This window comes from Mytilus trossulus, chromosome 10 (genome assembly GCF_036588685.1).
Source record: "Mytilus trossulus isolate FHL-02 chromosome 10, PNRI_Mtr1.1.1.hap1, whole genome shotgun sequence".
NCBI classification, from domain to species: domain Eukaryota; kingdom Metazoa; phylum Mollusca; class Bivalvia; order Mytilida; family Mytilidae; genus Mytilus; species Mytilus trossulus.
This window is the reverse complement of record NC_086382.1, coordinates 53881111-53906004: the sequence shown is the minus strand read 5'-3', so window position 1 is coordinate 53906004 and position 24894 is coordinate 53881111. Positions and strand designations below refer to the sequence as shown.

At 32.4% G+C, this 24894-nt stretch overlaps 1 protein-coding gene across 2 annotated transcripts in view; it reads right to left on the bottom strand.

Moving 5' to 3' along the window:
• Positions 1–581: 581 nt before the first annotated feature.
• LOC134686347 (uncharacterized) overlaps positions 582–24894 on the bottom strand; it is a 45904-nt gene continuing 21591 nt past the window's right edge. Inside the window, exons 1-7 of one of the 2 annotated variants that reach the window (XM_063546022.1) lie at positions 11978–12096; positions 11276–11388; positions 10486–10560; positions 8838–8938; positions 6585–6735; positions 5288–5340; positions 582–1578 (exon numbers count right to left, since the gene is read on the bottom strand). In XM_063546022.1, coding sequence (XP_063402092.1) covers positions 881–1578; positions 5288–5340; positions 6585–6735; positions 8838–8938; positions 10486–10560; positions 11276–11388; positions 11978–11980 — 1194 coding nt within the window. In that variant the 5' untranslated portion in view covers positions 11981–12096 and the 3' untranslated portion in view covers positions 582–880. Of the gene's footprint in view, positions 1579–5287; positions 5341–6584; positions 6736–8837; positions 8939–10485; positions 10561–11275; positions 11389–11977; positions 12097–24894 lie in introns of those variants that run through there. The other variant, XM_063546024.1, reaches the window with a different exon arrangement.

Sequence of the window (24894 nt, the reverse complement as noted above, 5' to 3'; positions counted from 1 at the left end):
ATGCAATTTCACAAATATGTTAAACACCTAAGTATACGTTATCTGCCTACTATAAGCCAGGAAAATTCGATTCACTAGTGCTGTTTGTCGCTGCTTGTTAGAGTATAAATCTTGTCTTTGGTTTCCACTTCCGAAGTGCTTCACGTTTTGTCATAGTGGGGACTATCATAGATGGCTATACCGTATATTATTTTCCAGTACGATCTTACAGAAACGGGTGGTTGTCTCATGAAAAATCTTACCGTATATTCTTATTTTCATACGTAATGTTATAGTTCATGTTAGACATCAACATTTTTTTTTAACATCTATTAAAAATTAAAAAATGATTTAATATTTTTTATTCCTACAGCTTTAGGCTGTTGAGTATTGTTTATTACATTCTCAAATAAGAAATAGTTGTTCAGAGGAAATTCGTCGAGGTCTTTCTGATGTCTATAATGTTGTTATATAGTTCGACCATTTCGATATCAAGACAATATAAAAAAAAATACTGCATTTTATAACTGTATAATCAAATAATTTGACGTAATTAGATCAATTGAACCAATGTATGCATATATACTAGCATATGTCCTCTATATTAGGGTCTACAAAAAGAAATTCATTCTGTGATTGCTTATTAACTTGTAGATTTTGATGTCAAAGTTTATCGATTGTTGCCTTTTGATTGACAATTAACATAGAATCATGTAACAAAAAAATAGATAATAATACAGCAATGTATAATAAATAGTTAGCTTTTTTCATATATATATATTTCCAATGCATTCTTATTTGTCAATCATATGTTATAACAGTTATTCAATGATTTAGCGTATTGTAATTGGAACGACTGGAAGTTAGCGTAGTGTTAAACAACATTTATTGTTTATTTATGCTAAATATCAGCATATATGTGTATGTCATCATACACTGGAGGAATGTCCTCCTTAGAATCTGTTTCCTTTTCAGAATCTATGTTTTCTTCTATTCTATTTTCCTTTTTTTCGAATTCGTGGTAATCATTTTCTTTGGATAATAATTTAGGTTTGTTCAAATATTCGAGCGTTTCAACTGGTTCATCTTGAACTTCACCGTACGCAGTATTTGCGGTTAACGGAAATTCTCCGATTGGCTGAATAAACCGACGTTTTTTAACACTTAATGTAACATCATGGCTGCTGTTGTCGGTTTTATCTGACGGAATCTCAGGCAAGGTCCCAAGTTGACTTCTGCCCATGGATTTCATGGAAGTTAACTTTTCCTTTTTATTATCGGATACATTTTCCTTTGATTTCAAACTCTCTCTTATTCTTTTTATTGATGAACTGACGGTGTTAACTTTCTCCGTGATCATACCTTTCAAACTGCCTTTTGAAATTCCCGTTTTGTTAAGATTGTTGTATTCTAAAGAGTCTGAGGTATCTTCGCACGTGTCATAAATCTGTAACTCAGAATCATTTTGGTTTTTTGTTTCCTTTGTTCTTCGAAGTGTCTGCATTTTATTGTAAAGGACATTTGCAATACTTAGTTTACTGGGTGGTTCTTTCGACTGTTCCAAGTCTAGGTATTCGGGAATATCATTGTTCGGTTCAACTGTGAAAATAAAAATAAAAATGTAGTAAGTGCATAGTATCACCAAGCTTTACGTTTACACAACGGTTATAATTCATTTTTAATTTTTATGTTATAATTTCTTTGGAAGTTACATAAATCAAACCAGGATTTGATGAATTAAACTATCGCTAGATAAAGGAAGATGTGGTGTGAGTGCCAATGAGACAACTCTCCATCCAAATAACAATTTTAAAATAAAAGTAAACCATTATAGGTCAATGTACGTCCTTCAACACGGAGCCTTGGCTCACACCGATCAACAATCTATGAAGGGCCCCATACAAGAATAGTAATTCTTTGATTTACATACAAAATAATGAACAATCTTTGACCTATTTGTATTATTTTGAGGCAACAAAGTTTATTAAATGTTGGATGGTATATATTCCAATACGATCAAAACCGGTGTCTCAACAAGTACGCGTCATCATGAATTGCCAGTTATGCGTCCATATGAAATGATACAATAGCTCATATAATAAGAAGTTTAACGTGAACGTATAAGTCAGGCAAATAAAAAACAACTCGTTAAATTAATCATACATACAGTAAATAAAAAAAAATGTTTAGTCTTAACATATTTTTACAAATTGATGTCCAGTAAACATACTTCCGACTTAAACTGGACAATTTATTTTACAATACTCCAGCCTATATATAGCTAGTTACCATATACAAGATATGTCGATTACCCTGTCTATATAGGCTTCATTAGTAGATACCCTGCCTTTTAACTATAAAGACTGGATCAGTCTATACCTCATTCCATTCAACATAGCCTAGATCAGTTGGTATACCATGACCATATATCATCACATAGTTCAGCCGACAATCCAGCATACTTAACATAAACCCGATTAGTTGATACCCTAAATCTACTTACCATTGATTTGATCAGTCAAGTATCCGACATATTTCAAATACACTTAATCAGTCAATAATCTGGCCATCACAACATAGACTGGATCAGTCGATTCGCCGGCCTTGTGACTATATATTGGATCATTTGATACTAGTTCCTACTTACCAAAGACTGTATAAGTCAATAATACGGCCTACTCACCAAAGATAATTTCAGTCAATACCCCAGTCTACTTACAATAGATGGGAACAGTCGATACTACAGCCTACAAATCATTATAAACCAAATACTGGATCAGTCAATACTTCTGCCTACTAATCACTTACCAAATACTGTATCAGTCGATACTTCTGCTTACTAACACTAATAAAATACTGGATCAGTCGATACTGATGCCTACTAACCACTTACCAAATACTGAATCAGTCGATACTTCTGCCTACTAACCACTCACCAAATACTGGATCATTCGATACTTTTGCCTACTAACTAAATACTGGACCAGCAGATACTTCTGCCTACTTACCATTAACAAAATACTGGATCAGTCAATACTTTTGCAAAATAACTACTAACAAAATACTGGATCAGTCGATAGTTCTGCCTACTAAACACTAACCAAATACTGGATCAGTCGATACTTCTGCCTACTAACCACTAACAAAATTCTGGATCAGTTGATACTTCTGCCTACTAACGACTAACCAAATACCGGATCAGTCGATACTTCTGTCTACTAACCACTAACTAAATACTGGATCAGTCGATACTTCTGCCTACTAACCACTTACCAAATACTGTATCAGTCGATACTTCTGCTTACTAACACTAATAAAATACTGGATCAGTCGATACTGATGCCTACTAACCACTTACCAAATACTGAATCAGTCGATACCTCTGCCTACTAACCACTCACCAAATACTGGATCAGCCGATACTTTTGCCTACTAACTAAATACTGGACCAGCAGATACTTCTGCCTACTTACCATTAACAAAATACTGGATCAGTCAATACTTTTGCAAAATAACTACTAACAAAATACTGGATCAGTCGATAGTTCTGCCTACTAAACACTAACCAAATACTGGATCAGTCGATACTTCTGCCTACTAACCACTAACAAAATTCTGGATCAGTCGATACTTCTGCCTACTAACGACTAACCAAATACCGGATCAGTCGATACTTCTGTCTACTAACCACTAACTAAATACTGGATCAGTCGATACTTCTGCCTACTAACCACTTACCAAATACTGTATCAGTCGATACTTCTGCCTACTAACCCCTCACCAAATACTGGATCAGTCGATACTTTTGCCTACTAACTAAATACTGGACCAGCAGATAGTTCTGCCTACTTACCATTAACAAAATACTGGATCAGTCAATACTTTTGCAAAATAACTACTAACAAAATACTGGATCAGTCGATAGTTCTGCCTACTAAACACTAACCAAATACTGGATCAGTCGATACTTCTGCCTACTAACCACTAACAAAATTCTGGATCAGTCGATACTTCTGCCTACTAACCACAAACCAAATACTTGATCAGTCGATACTTTTGCCTACTTACCACTAACAAAATACGGGATCAGTCGATACTTATGCCTACAAACCACTAACCAAATACTGAATCAGTCGATACTTCTGACTACTAACCAAATACTAGGTCAGTCAATACTTCTGCCTACTTACCATTTACCAAATACTTGATCAGTCGATACTTTTGCCTACTTACCACTAACAAAATACGGGATCAGTCGATACTTCTGCCTACTAATTACTAACCAAATACTGGATCAGTCGATACTTCTGACTACTAACCAAATACTGGGTCAGTCAATACTTCTGCCTACTTACCATTTACCAAATACTGGATCCGTCGATACTTCTGCCTACTACCACTAACCAAAAAGTGGATCAGTCGATACTTTTGCCTACTAAACACTAACTAAATACTGGATCAGTCGATACATCTGCCTTCTAACCACTAACCAAATATTGGATCAGTTGATACTCTTGCTTACTCACCATCCATAAACAGGATTAGTCGATAATCGTTCCTATTTACGACAGATCGGATCAGTCGATACCCGGACATTTTACTACAGACTGGCTCACCCTAGACTGGATCAGTTTATACTCCGACATACTTACCATATACAAGAGCAGTCGATGCTAAAGCCTATTAATCATAGACTTCAAGATCAAGCAACACAGTTGCATACTTAACCTAGACTGGATCAGTTGATACTCTGGCATACTTAATATCGATTGGAGCAATATACACCCCTGCTACAGATCTACAGACCGGCCTGTCGACTGATCCGATCTATAGAAAGTAGGCCCTGCCACTTACCATAGACTGGAACAGCTGCTACATATCTGCTATCTTACTAAAGATCGTATCATTCGATACTTAGGTCTTCTTACTATACCCTGGATTAGTCGATGATTCGATATAACGGCCATAGACTTGATCATTTGATACTTCGGTCTTCTCATCGTGATATCCTGGATTAGTCGATAATTCTATCTACTGGTCATAGACTTGGTCAATCGATACTCCAGTCTTCTTACCATATAAAAAACGATGGGGCAAACACTGGACAAGTCGAAAGTCCTGCTTACCCACCATACAACGGATTAGTCATTATCCCGGATTACTTGTTATATACTGCATCAACCGATATGGCGACCAGTTTATTATAGACTACATCAGTAGATTTCAGTCTACGTGTTGTAGAATAGATTTGTAGATATCTAGGCAAACTGACCATAGATTCGATCAGTCGATATTCTGACAAACTTACCACAGACTGGGCTCTTTGATACTGAATCTTTTCGGCTTTTGTCAAAAAATGGTCTGCAAAAATGACATTAAAATGACATTTATAAACATACACTAGTTTACATTTTTCTTTTTAAAAAAAATATTGGAATTACTTCCCTTCTATTTGTCCTTCTTGGTTTTCGGTTCTTTTTTCTTTTCAGATGGTTTGATAAAAGGAATGTTTGTGACGAAAGAAGGATCGTTATTAGTTTTGAGGTCACTTATTCTAAAGTCTATGTTAAGTTGCATGTTCTGGGCATACACTACAATCAGTTTGTGTGGTTACAGTAGATTCGGTACGGCTGTGACCATAACTATACAAGATAATGACAATACTGGACTTTAAAGACTGAAACAAATTCATCAAAGGGGGGTTTACTTACATTAGAACAAATTTATATATAGTTCTATTGCTTGTGAGCAATATATCAAATTTATTATTTCCCTAAATAGCTTTAAAAGGAAGTATCGTGATAACAAAACCAGGACTTTAAAAAGAAATATAAACACACTCTGATAGATGAAGGCATGCTAATGGATTTTCTTTTACAAATTAAGATACTATTTTATCAAAATTAGTTTTTATAATCAAAACAAGAATGTGTCACCATTACACAGATGCTCCACTCGCATTATCATTTTCTATGTTCAGAGGACCGTGAAATCGTAATCAGAACTCTAATGTGGCATTGGAATTAGAAAGTTCATATCATATGGTACATTCATACTAAGTTTCAGGTTGATTGGACTTCATCAAAAACTACCTCGACCAAAAAGTTAACCTGAAGCAGGACAGACGAACGGACGAACGGACGGACGAACAGACGCACGGACGCACAGAGCAGAAAACATAATGCCCCTTCTATCGTAGGTGGGGCATAATTTAAAAAATTAGATATATTTGTTATAAGTAGCAGTTAAATTATTTGTGCATGTAGAATATTCCCTTTCTGATATCCATCCATCCAAGTTTGTGCAATACATTATAACTGATAGACACTTTATCTTTGAATTTGATCAAGCTGTTATAGTTAAAATGGTGGATCTTTTTGGAAAAAGGGGGAAACGAGCCTGGTGATCCTTTTTGCTTTGCAGTTTTGGATTCAGCATAAAAACATCTACAAAATATGTGGAAATAATAAAATACCGGAGGTCCTTACTGGGGTGAGTCACCTTAACAACCCATATAATTTACGTGTTTACATTCTTGTCTATAATTTCGTTAACAATCTGTTTATGTATATATTGAATATTTATAGAGTTTGAAAATGACTTACATTTTAAGTTTTCTGCGATGTAAAACAAATATAAGTGCTACAGCTAACGCTATAAGAATCAGGATTAGTACGACTGATATACTGACTACTACCGGAGAGGTACTTGTTAAATTACCCGCCAAGCTTCCGGTTGGAGGTTCTGTTGTTACAGCTGTAATGTTAAAAATATATACATCGACAGATTTGCGTACACTAATTGGCTCTGCAATAACCATGATAAGTAAATGTCTGTCTACCTTATCATATCATATCAATGATGAGTGTTTTTGACTTCAATTTTAGACAATTTCTGATTTTCAAAAAAGTCTGACCGTAGACGATATTCCGGGGTATTTAAATGTATTTAGTTTTTTTTTTTTATAGGAATCTGCTATGAAGTCGATTGGTATTCAAGTGTGCATCAGCTCATAACCTTTGAAAGGCATAAGACGTATACGGAAAGTACATCGGAGATTATTTAATGCAATATACCAGAGAAAAACAGACAAAATATTGTGAAAAGAAAAAAAATTAATAAAACAAATACAAAATTTTAACCCTGAAAAAGGTAAGAAAAATATTTATTGATTTGGGATAGTTGAAAGTTCCTTCGATTCATTGTATTCAATTTTGTCGTTATACATATAAGCATGACATACGTATCTCTCACTTTTGACATATACGAAATAGAAAATATCGAAGGAAAATGCGAGGGAAATTCTAAACAAAAAAGTCAAAACCAAGACCTTAACAACATATAAAATGATAAATATCATATTCCTGATTTGGTACAAACATTTTCTTATAGAAAATGCTGAATTTCACTTGGTTTTATAGATATCCAAACCTCTAACTTGTATGACAGTCGCGTAAAATTCCTTTATATCAATGTACTAATCAAACAAACAGACAAAATAGGTAAAAAGGTAAAACATAGAGATACGACAGTTTTGTTATAATCTTAAATCACTCTAAGATACACAAAATAGCATTGATAGAAGGCACAATATCAAAAAGGAAAGGAAAGAATACAAAACAATATCATAGCACAATAACGCAATGACCAGATATATAATGTATAAGTACCTAGCTACGTCAAATTGATATTTCCAAAATAAAAAAATGAGACTGAACAGAAGAAATTTATAATTTAATCGCCTGTTTCGAAAAAATATGCATGATTGATTGGTAAAATAGTTTGCTTGAAAATATGATTGTTTGTTCGTTGCAGCATATATATGAGTAATTTTGTTGAAGATACATAAAAAATGGTATAACGTACATAATATATGTTTGTACACGGAAAAGCTATGTCACAAAAATTATTTTGAAGTATGGTTTCATTTCCATTGTTTTATATTTTTTCATATCAGCCTTTTTCATAGCCGACTACACATTTTATGCTTTACTTGTTGTTGAACTCAGTGCGGTCACATATTGTTACTTACATCAGAGTTATTTTGGCTCTTGTTGATAGTTGTGCCATTGTAAGGAAAATGGCCATTGTTATGTTATAGTCCGTTTCTGTGTGTGTTACATTTGAATGTTGTGTTTCTGTTGTGTCGCAGTTCTCCTCTTATATTTGATACGTTTCCCTCAGATTTAGTTTGTCACCCAGATTAGTTTTTTTCTCAATCGATTTATGAATTTCGAACAGCGGTATACTTCTGTTGCCTTTATTTATATAACACATCTCCTTTCTTTTATATACATACATGTAATTATATTATGTTCCAACATAGTTATGAGGAAACATGTCTGTTTTCTCTATTGCAAAAAGGTTGACAGATACGCTGTGTCCGTGTCTTAACTCGCCACAGTCTTAGATATTTTGATACAAGGATAGATGTATCATCTGGAATTTTTCTGAACTTTTCCTATTTCCGATTGAAATACTTAGCAGGATACGCTCACTCTGTAGACACATCCCGTCTTACTACTTATGTACTTCGTGTGATTCCCTCGGGTATTTTTACCTTAATTTGTATTTTCGAAATGGATGTTTGATATTTGAACATTTGAGAAATACGGTTACATAAAATCTAATATATATTCAGTAGAATATTTTAAATGACAGACGATTTTAATTTTTGTTTTGGCTTGAGCATAACTACTTTATAGGATAACATATTTTATGTGGCGACCTATTGTAACGTGGAACTATTTCTTTATGTAGCATTTTGAGTACAGCATTTTGTCTTTTTAATTCGACTATTATTTTTTTTGAGAATGTTTGTAGCAGAATAAAATAATATCCAATAAAAAGACAATTACTACTTATGCATTTTTCGTCCTCTTCGATGTATCCTTCACAACATACTGGAGTTACAACAGTTTCAGTTCTTGTTTGTTTTACAGAAACAATAAAGTACATACTAAAAAGAATAATTTTTTTGTATACTATTTAAATAAAACATGTTGTATCATTTTATAATGTTTATTTTGTAATACAAAATGATAATGAGTTGAAAATGTCAGTAAATAATATCTAAATAGAAAACCTTTCAATACAATAAGTTGTAAAAATCATAACATGCAAATCTGGTAGAAGATTATTTCTTATTCATTTCCTATCAACCTACGCGTATAATATAACTGTAACCTTTGAATTTCTTTTTCAATTTACTTAAGATGCAATAAAAACCAGTAAGTTGACAAAAAGACATCAACATGGCCAATAGAAAACAAACGAAAACATATCAAAACATTCTTCGTAATTTTCCTATAGAGTTTAATATATTCTTTCTAAAACCTTGAAATAAATAGCACAGTCATGAAGAGGCTGAAATCATATGACTTTATGTATGAACATTCCTCTCGAAATCAATTGCGATAGAAAAAAATCCTGTCGAAACTTTTTCTAAGGATAGAATACGTCTAAAACAGAAGGATGGAATAAAGTTACTTGAACTAACCAAAAGAAAGAGATTTATAAGAACCGAAACAGTTGAAAAGAAATGAAGGATCTAAATATAGCCAAATCCAGCCATGGTCAGTGAGTTGAAATCTTATTTTGTTTAAAATTTTAAAATTTATGAACGAATAGTTTTGGAAAAGGTTGTTATAAATCACATCAATACTTTGTACTTGTTATGTAGCTGATGAAACTCCACCTTTTTGCGCCTGTCCCAAGTCAGAAGCCTCTGACCTTTGTTAGTCTTGTATTATTTTAAATTTTAGTTTCCTGTGTACAAAATTGGAGTTTAGTATGGCGTCCATTATCACTGAACTAGTATATATATTTGTTTGGGGGTCGGAGGGGGAACGCCTCCGGGTGTGGGAGTTTCTCGCTGCATTGAAGACATGTTGTTGACCTTCTGTTGGTGTCTGCTCTATGATGGGGTTGTTGTCTCTTTGACACATTCCCCATTCCCATCCTCAATTTTATCTATAAGAAAATAATGCTTCTAAACCATCAATAGCATTGAGAAAGAAAACAGTGAATATGTCCGTGTCAGAGAGATAACCCGAATAAAGAGCAGAAAACAGCACAAGGCCATCAATAGATCTTCAAAGCAACAAAAAAGTTCCGAATCAGAAACATGCCTCTAAGCAATAGTGTAAAGAAGGTTAACGTAGTGGTCGCCACACTAAAATCCGAAACATAAATGAACCAAAATAAAATAAAACACACAAAGCTAACAGAGGATAGAAGTTCGTGATACGGCACAGACTTTTTAGTTGTAATCCACTCGGTATAAGAGAGTCCAGGTTTGGAAATTCAACCAAATTTATCCTTTATATACAGTTGTGTTGGTAGGAACCGTTTTGTCGAACAAGCAATATGCTTTTTTTTTAGGAATTCCAGTATTCCAATGGATAATACTCGAAAAAGTATTTTACTTCATTTGAAAATGTTATTTCGAATGTAAAGGTTTTTGTGTATAATTTTCCCAAGAACTAACACAATGTTTATACTTACAAGTAACAGTTTCTACCAAATATATTGCAAACCCATTTCTGCCTGGTAGTGTATGCAGTATACATTACTGTTCTCCTGCAAAACAATTAATATGCTTTCAAACGTTTTCTAATTACGAAGATGCCTCTCACAAACTTAGAAATATGACAGTTGCTATCCATTCGATTGATGTGTTTGAGCTTTTGATTTTGCCATTTGATTAGACACTTCCTGTTTCGAATTTTCCTCGGAGTTATGTATTTTGTTGCTTTTACTTTTTATTTATATATAACAGAAATTTATGAGAGAAAAAAGATAACGAACATAAATCAATGCAGGACTAACGTTAACAGTTGTCTTTAGTAAACATATGAGTGGTGTCTAAAAAAAGTATTATTTGGTCAATTTAATCATAGTGTATTAGGTGACATTTTAAACGCATTTGTAAGGCATAGACAAATGCCTTCTGTTTTGGATTGTAGAATTCTTTAGGACCAGTTTACTTGTTTGGAGGAGAGGAGGTTCAGTTACATAACATCAAATCAATGATCTTTGGAATGAGACCGTAGTTCGTAATTCGTAACTCCACAAATCTCTCCATGCGACACTGTTTGTTAACCTTTTTTTAATAAACAAAGCTACTGTCGTAAAACTGTAATGTTAAAATCGTATTCAGAGATATTCCTTTTGATAATATTTTGTATAGTGTACATTATCCTGAATATACAAGTATGTTTTCACTATGCAGTTAGCAACGATCAACCAATCTATCATTAAAGCAATTGCCTGTTTAGTTTTCCCGCCAACTTACGTAATGGTTCTCTCACAGATTTTATCACCTGACTGCAATTCAGCCATATATAAACATTTTGCACCAACAACTAGAATAGCTATCAAGATTACTACATTGAATATTGATCTATCCTGTAGTTAAAAAAAAGAAAAAAACAATCAGCTCATAATCATGTACAACAGTGGAAACATAGAGTTAGTAAATTATCATAAATAAGCGCTTTACTTGTTTTTCAACACTTCATGTATAGATTTCAAACATTCGATTTTCATTGAATGATATTTATATTAAATATATACTTATCAAATGGAATGATCCCTGGATGAAACGAATATCCATAGGAATTTGGGATAGATATTTCGACAATGTATCAAAATGAAAATTGATCTATGTAAATTGAAATTCGAATTCTTGAATTCATAGAGATTCCCTTTTGCTTTGAATCCATTATAACTTGATAAATGATATCGAAACTGGAACAGTTATTAGTATCAATAGATAAATGTATCATTAATTATTTGTTCATGGATGAAAATTTATCTTATTATAAGAAATAAGGCCTTTAATTCCTCATCTTATGTTTAAAAACATAAATAGAAAGTGCTCAAACGTTTTGAATTTTCAAATATTGGAACGGTGTTTCAATATGCTAAATGAAATAAAAGATTCCGAACTTAAATAAGAAAAAAGAAATGATTATAAATGAAATAAAATACATACCATAGCTAGTGATAAATGTCAAAAATACAGATTTTATACAGGAAATATCTCAATATGATAAGCCGATTTAGTAACAAATCCGGCTTAAGATGCATCTTCAGATATAGTGTATGAAATCATTTCAGGAGATATAAACATTTATTGACCTGATTAACACAAGGGATTCTAATTTTAGCTACAATTGTTGTATTCTTCTCTCTTGTCATGATTTTACGATAGTTCGAATGAAAAAAAAATTGACATATATCAAGCTTATTAATATGAAATGTAGAAAAATACTTGAAATGACATTTATTGAAAAAAACTGTTTGCTATATAAGAATTTATATTATATTTGCTTTCATATTTGCTAATTATCCTCTTTTGTGTCAGAGTTGTCGCTATGGAAAAGTATACGTGTGTCCACACAATAAAAGGATTAAAAAGATAATTTTTAGCTCAGTCAGATTTATATATGAAGTTGACTTAAATTCATAATAAGTTTTTGTAATTAAACGGACTGCAAAAGTTAAGAATGTGAATTTTTCATAGTTTTATTTGAGTACGACAGATTCCCCATCTGTTTTATCTAGATTATTCTGATACTTGGATTTGACAAAATATTGCAGATGTCTAATGAAAAATTAATATGCACAAACAGGTAAAATATGAAAGTTTAAAGATAAAAATATACGAACAACATAAATGAAAAAATGAGATCTTAAGACGAATATTCCGTAAAGAGCAATATACCTGGCAGTATAAATTATAAACTTAGTATGTGTTCCTGGATATGGACAGTGTATTACTTATTTTACACCTCCTTACATTTACCCTATTGCCTTGGTTCATGTTAAAGTCATAAGAAACCTCAAATAAAAAACAAGTTTGCATATGTTTTTTATAACTAAATGGATAGTTTTCATTATACAACTTATAAACATATCCTTTTTTCTGAGGACATTTTTTTAATTTGTCCACATTTAGAAGAAGTTTACTTATTTTTAATTGCTTGCTTCCAGGAAGCAATTCGCCGACATATTTTCCGTATGCATAGTGACCCGAGCGTGACCCTCCTCGTAAAAATTCGGTGACCACAATACACAGGGATCTGCCATTGAAATAAACAAATATCTGATTATACATGTAAAACACGTGCTCTATACCCATGTATTTTGTGACTTGTTTACTATAAGGTTACAATAGATAAAACTCGACTTCAAAACACGGCATTTAATGAGCAGCCATATTTGTTAAATCATAACAAACAGACAGAAAATAAATTGACGATTATATGATATATTTGCGAAAATAATGATAAAATCGTGCACAGAGGACTAAGTTTATGATGTATACATGCATTGGTTTAAGAATCGGACAAACATTATTTTTCACCACTCACTCGTTTCATATGACTTTAAATACATACAAAATTAAGAAGGGTAGTTGTCTTTTTTTCAGTGTGACCACATTTTCCTTCACATTAATTGATAAATAAATGTTAACAAATAGTATGATCAAAACAGAGATTTACATAAAATCAAAAAAATCTAACCATACATTATTTTTTATTACGGTAAAGGGGCACTATCTACGAGATATATAAATATCTATAGTTTATTTTTTTTTCTGTTCAATCAATAATGAAAGTGAAATAGTGAAATAACAATTCGCTTTTTGCAGCCAAAAAGGTTAACTTCTGTCAAGTCACACTGAGAAACATTGAAAATTAGTTATTCTTTTGCAAGTGCGTGAGTCGCCCCTTTTAAATCCGTATTCATGTGAACTTCGATTTAACCCCTAGCTAGAGATTGACAACGCATGCATAGTACGTGTACTGGTTATTTAAAGAAAAATATTGTCAATAATGAAAGTGAGACTACGGCAAATCATTTGATTACCAATTCGATGCACATAAAATAGTTCTTATACGGTTAAAAACAACGAGAAACATCTATTTTTATTCTATAAATAAAATCAAACAGACCTATAAAAATCCAATTACACGTGTTGGTTCAATCTATTCATATCTTTATTTATGTTTACATCGCTTATATGGTCGTCTAAAGTCAAATCGATAGTTAATTAGATGGCGTCTGAACTAAAATACACACGAAACGAACCTATATATTATCTACCCCATGCTCTGTAAACTGTTTATTTTAGACTTTTGATAGTTTGGATAAATGTTTTACATTGTTATAAATCAAATATGAGAATTTGAGTCAAATCGGTGACCATGAATTTGACTGATGTTAGTGCCCTTATAAATATACTTTAGAAAAACTTGTTTTTAAAGAATATAGAATAAACTTCTTACACAAACAAATGCTAAAGCAATATTAAATTGAATCGATGCTTTCGTTTACTATTTTGATACTTGGTGAACAAGTTGTTCACGGAAAGCTTTATAACTGCTTATTTTGAAATAGCAAAGAAGATAGAATTATCTCCGCTTAACCACATTTTTTTCAGTAAATACCACCATAACTCATGATTTAATTTTTGGACTGAATCAACTGTTCTTTACGGGAACCATCATCTACAATTATTGAAACATAAGTAAATCTGTTTCCTTTCAAAACTTTAATTGGACTTAACATGCAACAGCATTGTAATTCTGCTTGTTGTCAGTTATATCCCCAATTCTTAAAATTCTTTAAAGAAGAGCAAGATACATGACTTTGAATAAAGCTTGATCATATTAGGTGCTTATATGTTATATAAGTTATGTTTATACATAATTTGATTTTAATTACTCAGTAGTCATTATTTTAGGATTTTCCCAGGATGTGTATTTTCTTTGCTGTTGAGATGAAACAGATTTATTATCATATGTCAATCAGTTAGATATGAAGTTTATCACATGTTCTTAGCAGGAGGTCTAATTTCATCAGTTCCAATACAAATATACATGTCTTGTTAATTAGTGACCACTTGTGGCATTTGGCTTCCTTTGTCCTTTGTTTCTTGATACATTAATCTGGGTGCAGTTTTAACTCCTCCCACTTAGGAGTATCCCATTAACAAGTTGTGTATTAAAAACCTGTGTATGCTGCCTTGAGTATTCATTTATCTAAATGCAGATTAAGTAGTTATAGAATAATCTTGGCTAATAGTGCTAATAGTGTTTTAGCTAAAAACTTGAACTTTCAGTGTTTGGATTACTTTACAAAAGCTATATTACAGTTTTTAAAAAACTAAATATAATTCAAACTATATAACCTGAAAAAATAAACATTATTTTGGAATAACTGACAACAAAATGTCTGGCAGAGGAAAAGGTGTTCGAAGGAAAACTAGGAGTTCTCCGTATGAGACCCAATGGGATTCTAATAACCCTTCTAACTGGACAATAAACAAACTAAAAGAAGAACTTAAAAAAAAGGGAATAAGAACACCTTCTGGTATGTCAAAACAAGTGTTAAAACAACTTTATTTAGAGAATTGTTTTGATGGAGAAACATCTTTAGAGACACAACAGACAGACACCGTTAGTGATGAGATTAACGCAGATTCCTCACCAGAGAGCACTCTTCCAATTAACTTAGCAGAATCAGTGCCTCAACACAGAAGCAGTGTTACAAATGGTGAAAATGAGAATGGTGGAACAGACAGGAACATAGCTCAGTGTTTTGAAGGACTTCAAGAGACCTTCAAACAGCTAATTTACAGAGACAATTGTACTCATGACACAGGTAGAGATCGCGAATTCAACCTTCAACAGTGGTACAACCATGCAGGGATTGGGAATAGGAGTGAAACGTCTAACAGAGGAAATAATACCGTTTTACATGGAAATACACAAGAGCATGCATCTTTCATCTCAGGACCACAAGTTGGAAATGTTTCATGTGGAGTGCGTTCGGATGAATATTCTAATGTGGACATTATATCTCCTTCTATTCAAAAGCAAATCATTGACGGTAAGGATGTTAATTTGGCATCTCTTCTTATCCCAAACTATGAAACTCCCCAAATTCACTCTGTTGCAGCTAATGGGTTAGAGTTAAATATTTCTGGGAAGCCAGATCCCCGTCTTAATAGAAAACTCACAATTCAAGAATTCATTAAGGCATTTGGCAAGTTTAAGAGGGTCATGTCATCAGTTTACCCTGACCGTAGAGCAGAGCTAGATGCTTATGAAGATGAGATTATAGATATTAGTAATTTTTATAATGACAGATTTTATGATTACCATAAATTGTTTTCTGCAAAATCAGCAGCTCTTTTAAGGGAGAGAAGGATTAAAGTTGACTGGAGCAAAAGAGATAGGGATCTTCTTTCATTAAAAGTTGCTGGTGGGAATGTAAATGTTTGCAAAATTTGTAATTTGGTTGATCACACTACTGCTTTTTGTCCTATGCAAACCTCCATGACATATCAAGACTACCCAGATAAAGTATCAAGGCAGGTAGACACTACTGATAAGTTAGGTAGAAAGAAAATTTATCATTCTGGGCGGGAGGTTTGCAATAATTTTAATACCAGTAGGGGTTGTACCAGGAGTTTTTGTCATTTTTCACATATCTGTAGCAGATGTAAAGTCGCTGGTCATACCCTATTATCTTGTCAAAAAGTTTTCTCCTCTCAAGGTAGGACTGAAGTACAATCTAAGCCACATACAGTAAACTCTTCACAAAAGTTTGAGAAAATAACAACAAATAAGCAAGGTCAATGACTACATGATTTCCCATATCTGGCTACTACTCCAAATCCATAAAATGCGACAATGCATGCAGTTCTTAACATTAAATCAGTAAACTTGGAACAAAAACCTTTCCTCAAACAATTTACAATTTTTTCCAAAATTTCGAAAGTTATTGGTAATCTTATGTGATTTTTTGGTTTTTGCAGTCTTTTTACAGAATTTAAAACATAATCAAGTCTGATTAAAGGTGTATTATGAGCAGATTGTAAGGGATCATTTTGATTACCCTGTACATATTTATACCTAATTCCACATAAATATAGTTTAATGGTAGAGTATTGTAAACTCAGAATTTTAAAGCAGTGGGCTATGAAATAAATTAAAATATCCTCAGAAATAGGAGGTAAGTTAGAAAATTGAAAACCATTCAATAACATAAAAGTCTCAAATTTTCTGAACCCAGTATCATACACAGTTCTTGTAGTATTAGCAATAGCACTGTTCCAAAGTTCATTCACTGCTTGATTTAGGACCACATTACATCTGAGCTGCTTGGGCACTTCATTGGATGTTGTGCTGCACTGGGAGCTAGTTTGCGGAATCTGTCTATCTGTAAACGAGATAGAGCATCACTTATATCATTCTGATATCCTGGAACATGTTTGGCACTAAATCATTGGATGTTGTGCTGCACTGGGAGCTAGTTTGCGGAATCTGTCTATCTGTAAACGAGATAGAGCATCACTTATATCATTCTGATATCCTGGAACATGTTTGGCACTAAAATGAAAGTTAAGAAACCTCTGGAGAGACAATATTTCATCACTTGTATTAAAAAAGTACTGGATATATGTGGTTTCAACTCAAGTCATTATAATGGTCATAGTTTTAGAATTGGGGCAGCTACAAGTGCTGGTAAGGCAAAAATAGAAGATCACTTGATAAAAACATTAGGGCGCTGGACTTCAGATAGTTACATCAGATACATTAGGGTAACGCCAGCATTCTATTAAAACAGCTCAAAGTAGGTTAGGTAGAATTTAAGAGCATGCTCATTTTCAAATATTCCATACGCATGTTTTTTACAGAGATTCTGGATGATATTGTTTTTGTTTGACAATTGATTTTGATATTGTGTATTATAATGCGATAACATTTATTTTTATTTTTTTTATTTCATGGCTTTATTGAAGGTACCCCCTCCCTAACCTCACAAATCCTTGGGGACACTCAGCTGTTACCATCTGTGTTATGGCCATTTATGAAATTTTATCACTGGTTGTTTCAAAAATTTCACTCATCCCCCAAGAATTTCTGGGGATAAACTGTCAAATTTCATACAAATTCATTCCAACACCAATTCAACATCAACACTACTAGGCTTCCTCATAGCCTCCTTATAGGCTTCCTCATTGTCTCATTATAGGCTTCCTCATAGCCTCATAGGCATGATAGCCTCTAGGAATGATAGCCTCATAGGCTTCCTGATAACCTCATTGCATTTATTTTGAACCATCGTTCCAATTGGGTTGGTGTGATGTCAAGCCAGGGGTCTATACTTTGCTACTTTTCAGTATGCACATAGCTAAGCTCTTGGTTTAGGCATGGAGCAAAAAATTAAATTTTTTAGCTGAGTAGTTTCCCCAAGGGCCAAATTATAATTGTGATGTATATATATAAAATAAAAGTTGTAATTAAATTATGATTTATGTTTAATTCAAACATGGATACCAATGGCATTGCTACACAGTATTTCCCAGGAGTTTATTTACAAGATAGGTGATAGCAGGAAAAATTAGGTTGATAATAATGTGAGCACTAAATCCTTAATTTTACATATCATGAGTTCAAACGGTGTGTTCTGAAAGAAATCAGGGGTAATTAAATTATTTAAATTACTATGAAATTAATATGAACTCATTATGTGTGACTTTGAGGATTTTGTTCACTGACACATTTATTAGCAAAATTAAAATATAGGGCCGAAAGTTAGATCAGGATGGTTTAATTGTCAGGTCAAAGAATTTGCAAGAAGATATGAGGTTGGATGTTTTGCTCAGGTGTTAACACACATTTCCCTATTACATAACAGATTACCACAGAAAAGATACAGTATAAACAAAAGACAATTAAAATAAGATTAGAACAGCATCACATCAAACAGAAATAAATTTACCCTAAAAAATATTTACAAAGAATCAGAACACAATGCAAACATGGAACAAATGACAATTAAACATATTCAGGATCATTTCTGAGAATTTTGTATGAACTATTAGATAGAACGTGCATTTACGCGTTAATTAGGTGATTGAAAGTTTGTGGTCGGAAGTGTAATATCTTGTTTTTCTCTTGTTGACTGATATTAGAACATTATCTAGACTATGATACTTGAAGTAGTTTGTTCAGTCAGCTGACACATATGCAGATAAAAATAGACAGAAAGAATTTGATTTTCAATGTGCTATTGAAATTACCAATTCTAAATGGTAACTGAAATGTAATATCATTCTCCAGCAAAACTCATATAGTGGACAATGGTATACTTCATTTCAAATGCATTAGGCTCCGAAACAACTATTTGTTTTGTCAATCCGGGTAAGGTACAGAAAATAAAACATGTTTTTTTTTTATAAAAAAATATACACATTATTTCTTTACTAGTACAGTACTATATCATCATATTTGCACGGGCATTTCGATGTACCGAATCTTAAAGTTTGCACAATTAAATAACATTGTATGTATGATAATACATGAACGCGAAGTTTGTGATTTATTATATATTACTAACTAAATTCAAACAAATTATCAACTCATATTTCAAGTCTTTTTTGTATGAAATGTCATGTTCATTACAAAGGGAAAAATCAAATATTCGTAAATATTACTAAATGTCAGAATTAATATGTTCATACTTTTCATTTTGATACAAACAGTACTTGTATCATATTTTAATCATTATTTAAAATGATAGAAAATAGTGTTCACTTATGACCGTCTTAAGAATATAATAGCTATGTCTATCTTACGGCAGCTTTGATCTACATCCTATGACTTATCATATGATATTCATAAGATGATCATAAATTATGTCCTATATATTATGAAATATCTTATAATACTTTCGAAAAAAAGGTCCCAGACTTTAAAAACGATTTGAAAGAACAAATTACTTTTAATAAGTAAACTGTTTTAACCAAGTATTGATATTTTGTCGAACTTTATTAAAAATCCTGATCCTTGCATGACATGTTTGCCCTTATTTTATCCTATAGTTATTAGGAGATCATCTTGTACAAGCAAATTTTATATTCCTTTTTACTTTTTTTCGTTCTTTATCACTTCATTTACTAGATCCTGACATATCTCAATGGCAAGTCACAATGTTCCACCCAAAATTAGGATGTTTAATATAATTGCAATTATGACCGTGTTTGTAGGTTAATAGATAAGATAAGATAAAGATATTTTATTTCCCAAGCATAGGGCTCATAACAAGCATGTAATCACATAAAGTAAAAATAAAAAAGCTTTCCTCTCCAACTCGCATACACTCACTCGTACAACTATCGTTCTGATTAAGGATGATTTTTGTTTTAACAGTACAACATGTAAATGAAAAATAAAATACAGATAAAAAACTATTAATAGTGATAGTTGTCTTAATAGACAGAAATATTAGACAGAATGTGTGTTCACCAATGCAAAGATATATGAATGGGAAGTCGATATGTAAAATAATTAGAATTATCTATGTCTATTCAGTGCAATCCTTAAATAGCTATTACTACTCATGTTCACATTTTTGTTCATAACCCCATCAACCCATTTTAGTCATACTTGATATAAGTTTATATTATGAACTTAGATCCAGTCTAGACTACAATTTAGAGCTAAAAATGCTACTTTTAATTTAGTTTTGATTAGGAATTACCCTATATTATATATTCATATTGTAGTAACATTGAAAAAACAGTTATGTATCAAATAATTTATAATGGATTCGTAAACGAATTAACGAGCGACGTTAATATTAGAAGTAAAAAATTGGAACCTTGTACCAGCATGATATATTGTTATAGTAAGTATGGTACCGAGCAAAATATTGTTAATCTCTTAGGTTTTATATGTTTCAGTTTTCCTACGGTGATAATTTTGGTTTTGAATTGTAGTGCTCCAAATAATAGTTTTAAGATCGTTACTTTTACATCTAACTTCTAACAGTCCGCCTAATGTTGACGTGACGTTTATTTGGACAATTTATAATCAAACAACGGAACATTAATAATAGCATACAACTATTATTGTCAAACCAAAAGCACCTGTTATCATTTGCTTTGAAAGGTTCAGTTTATTACAACGGTGCGGAGAAACGACCATTGTTCAAACCAGTCCTCAGAAATAAATATCTTTATGAGTAATTTTCCTTCTTGTATCGTTTTTATTCTATACTTTGAAATCGCTACATAAACATACTGAAGAACGTTCAAATATCATGAATAATGGATATAATAGGGTCTTTACTCACAATTTAGACATAGAATTAAAATACGATTGGTTTTGTTTCAAGTAAGATAGATAATAGTGGAGTTTTAAGAAACATTTCTCTATAAGCAGTCATTATACTAGCATTGTATTATTTATTAAAGCAAACAAAATAAAAGTAAGCTAAAAAGAATAAGATTAAAAGATGGCATCGCTGAAATACAATAGTCTTGCAAGTCAACATTTAAGATTATTCATGTAACTTTCAGTGCAACCCCTTTGCTGGTGGTGGGTTACACATTTACTAGCTTTGTTCATTTATTAATTTTGTCAAAATTGAAAGTTAAACAAGGGTAAGCAATTTTGTTGACTGATTCGATCCACAAAAAATCAATCTTATGCAGGTAAAGAATATGAGTAATACATTTTTTCAAATCGATAACATGAAAGAGAACAGACATGGAAAAATCTGATTGCATGTTCGTGTTCAATATTTATTTATATATATGTTTATATCGAGTAATATGACAATCCGTTGTCTTCGGATGTCATCTTGGAATGTCAGCAGTCGTGGTATCATGCATATACAACAGACTGTAATTATTCGGGATGAAAATATGCGCACGTATGCACCTTTCATATGAAACTATTTCTTAGGATGATAAATATAACAAGATACTAGAACACACCCGTGGTATCGCGGGTCCGTGACTGAATTGAAGTATATAACTATGCGCAAGCCTTAATTTAGTACTATATAGTATAAGTATTGTCATCTGATAAAGGCATGCCGATTATAAGATACACTGTTGTCTCTGCTTTCAAATCTTAGCGTTTGAACCCGTAATTGTTTTTTAAAAAAAGGTCCTTGAATGGAGTATTTTTTTTAATCAACAGCATTGTCCTATATTAGTTCTAAATAAAGTTGAATTCTTTGATTCGCTGTTTAACGTCATGCCCCGCTAACGAATTGAAAACTGTACCTATACGCCTTATCTTTAGTCCAGATTTTTAGTATTCGTGTTCTTATCTTAGAAAGTCTTACTGGTTAAAAATTGACAATTAAGTAGTTGCAACCCTGTGATTATGACCCGTGTATATAGCATATTAATCCTGAATACACCGTTTGGCGGTGCGCCTGTCATACGCGGAACGTACAGGTAAGGTAATCGGTAACAGGGGAATATACTATTGGTATCGCTATCGGACTCGATCTGGAACTTTTTCCGACGTAGTCAGTATAGTTTCGGTTTGTGCACTTTGAACTTAAGGACGCTTCACTATGGCAACAGACTACGCATGCTCGAAAATCCTTTCTGTGATTGGACAAAATGCTATCATGCTGGGTGATTTGGTTGTGTTTGAAAAAACATCTCGAAAATTATATCGTGATGGAAAGCAAATGAAAAACTATAAATATTTGAACTAGATCTTACAAAGATTTATATTTTTATTAAATTAATTGTTTCTCCGATAGTTCTTTGCATCCATGACAGCTTTTATATAATCTTTAATGTAAACTTTGTTGTACTCGGAACGTACATGACTTTAAGAACGCACCTACGCATGTGAGATTTCCGCGGGGTTTTGATAAATGTAAACAGAAATAATCTATACTACCAATAGTTTCTAGCTTTGGTAACCATGAATTAAGTTTAAAACAAGTAGTAAATGTATATTTGTTTCTTTTTATTTATACTAGATTTTTTGACAAATAAAACTTTTAGGTGTCATCACAATATTCTTATATATTATTGCCTTAATATAACCAGACTTAGTAAAGCATTTCTTGTAGTTACTTAAAATTGGAGATTTTATTCAAGAGGTCCTGCATCATTAAGTCATTGTGCTTCTGAAGGTTATCGAAATGATAGTTTTAAACATACACTCAAATTTAAATACGTCGGATATCTTTTTTAAAGATAGTTCTTATTAATTATAGATTTGCAATATTAATTACGTTGAAAACAAAACGGCCTGGAGTGGTGTAATTTTGAATCTACACCTTTGTAATATATTAGTTATATATAAAGTTGAATTCTTGGATTCGTCGTTTTTACGTGATGACGGCTGACAAATTGGACCTCGTAATTTTAGTATTATACTAGAACACACCCGTGATATCGCGGGTCCGTGACTGAACTAAAGTACATAACTATGCGCAACCCTTATTTTAGTATTAGTATTGTCATCTGATAAAGTTATGCCGATTATAAGATACACAGTTTTCTCTGCTTTCAAATCTTTCTGTTTGAACCCGTCGAACTGGAACTTATCAATTATTGGTAATATTAATTATTTGGAAAACAGAAGGTCCTGTAATGGAGTATTTTTCAATCAACAGCATTGTCCTATAGTACATGTAGTTATAAATAAAGTTGAATTCTTTGATTCGCTGTTTTACGTCATGCCTGCTAACAAATTGAAAAAATGTACATATACGCCTTATTTTTGTCCAGATTTTTAGTATTCGTATTGTTATCTTAGAAAGTCTTACTGAATAAAATACTACAATAGGTAACAATTTGACAATTTAGTAGTGTCAACCCTGTGATTATGACCAGTGTATATAGCATATTAATCCTAAATACACCGTTTGGTGGTGTGCCTGTCAGATGCGGAACATACAGATAAGGTAATAGGTAACAGGTGAATATAATATTGGTATCGATATCGGAATCGACCCGGAACTTCTTAATTATTGGCAATACTAATTACGTGGATAACAAAAGTGCCTAGAGTGATGTAATTTTTAATCTACACCTTTGTACTATATTAGTTATATATAAAGTTGAATTCTTTGATTCGTCGTATTTACGTGATGACGGCTGACAAATTGGACCTCGTAATTTTAGTATTATAGATATAGTTTATCTTCAGTTAATACAGTAGATCATAAAAAGATTACAGTTAGAACAATAGAATGACGCTAGAGAAGTGGGTTAAGTATCGTGTATGTAATATAAAAAAGAAGATGTTGTATCATTGCCAATGAGACAACTACCCACAAAAGACTAAAATGACACAGACATTAACAACTATAGGTCACAGTACGGCCTTCAACAATTAGCAAAGCCCATACCGCATAGTACAATGTTTTATATTTTAACGAGAGAAATTTATGAATTACTGAAAAATTATTACACCAGGGTTTTTCGATATCACAAACTAGTCAAAACATTTACTTTATTTTATCATCGGTCTAAGGACATCATTCGTAAATATAGCTCAACATGCAGACTTCTTATACATTCAGGTATTTGACATCCAATATTTTTTGTAAATATTCTTTATAAAGTACAAAAATGTCAGTATTCACTTCAGAAGCTGACAAAACCTTTAAATAGACTTATTAAGAAGGGATATAGTACCGATACTTTTGTCAGGTCATTAAAGATTGCATATTTTGGCGTTAATATTTATTCACTTATAGGGTCTTTGCATCGGAAATAAACACATTAATTTAGAAACCAGTTGTTGGCATGACACGGGTTATGTTCTTCTCATATATGTTATGATGGTAGGATACTAAACCCCTCAATGGAAGGATTTTGCCTGATATTCATATGATGGCGACATGATCTTTCAATCAGTTTAATTGAAGTCTGGAGCTGGCATATCAGTTAACTGCTCGAAGTTGGATGATATCTATGTACTATTGTCATTTTTAACCGGATTTTTGTGACAAAAATGTCGGTTATTGATTTGGGGATGCTCGGCGGGCGGGCGGCAATCAAATGTTGTCCGTGCATTAACTCATGAACTGTTCAACCAAAGCTTTTAAAATTTTAATATGTTG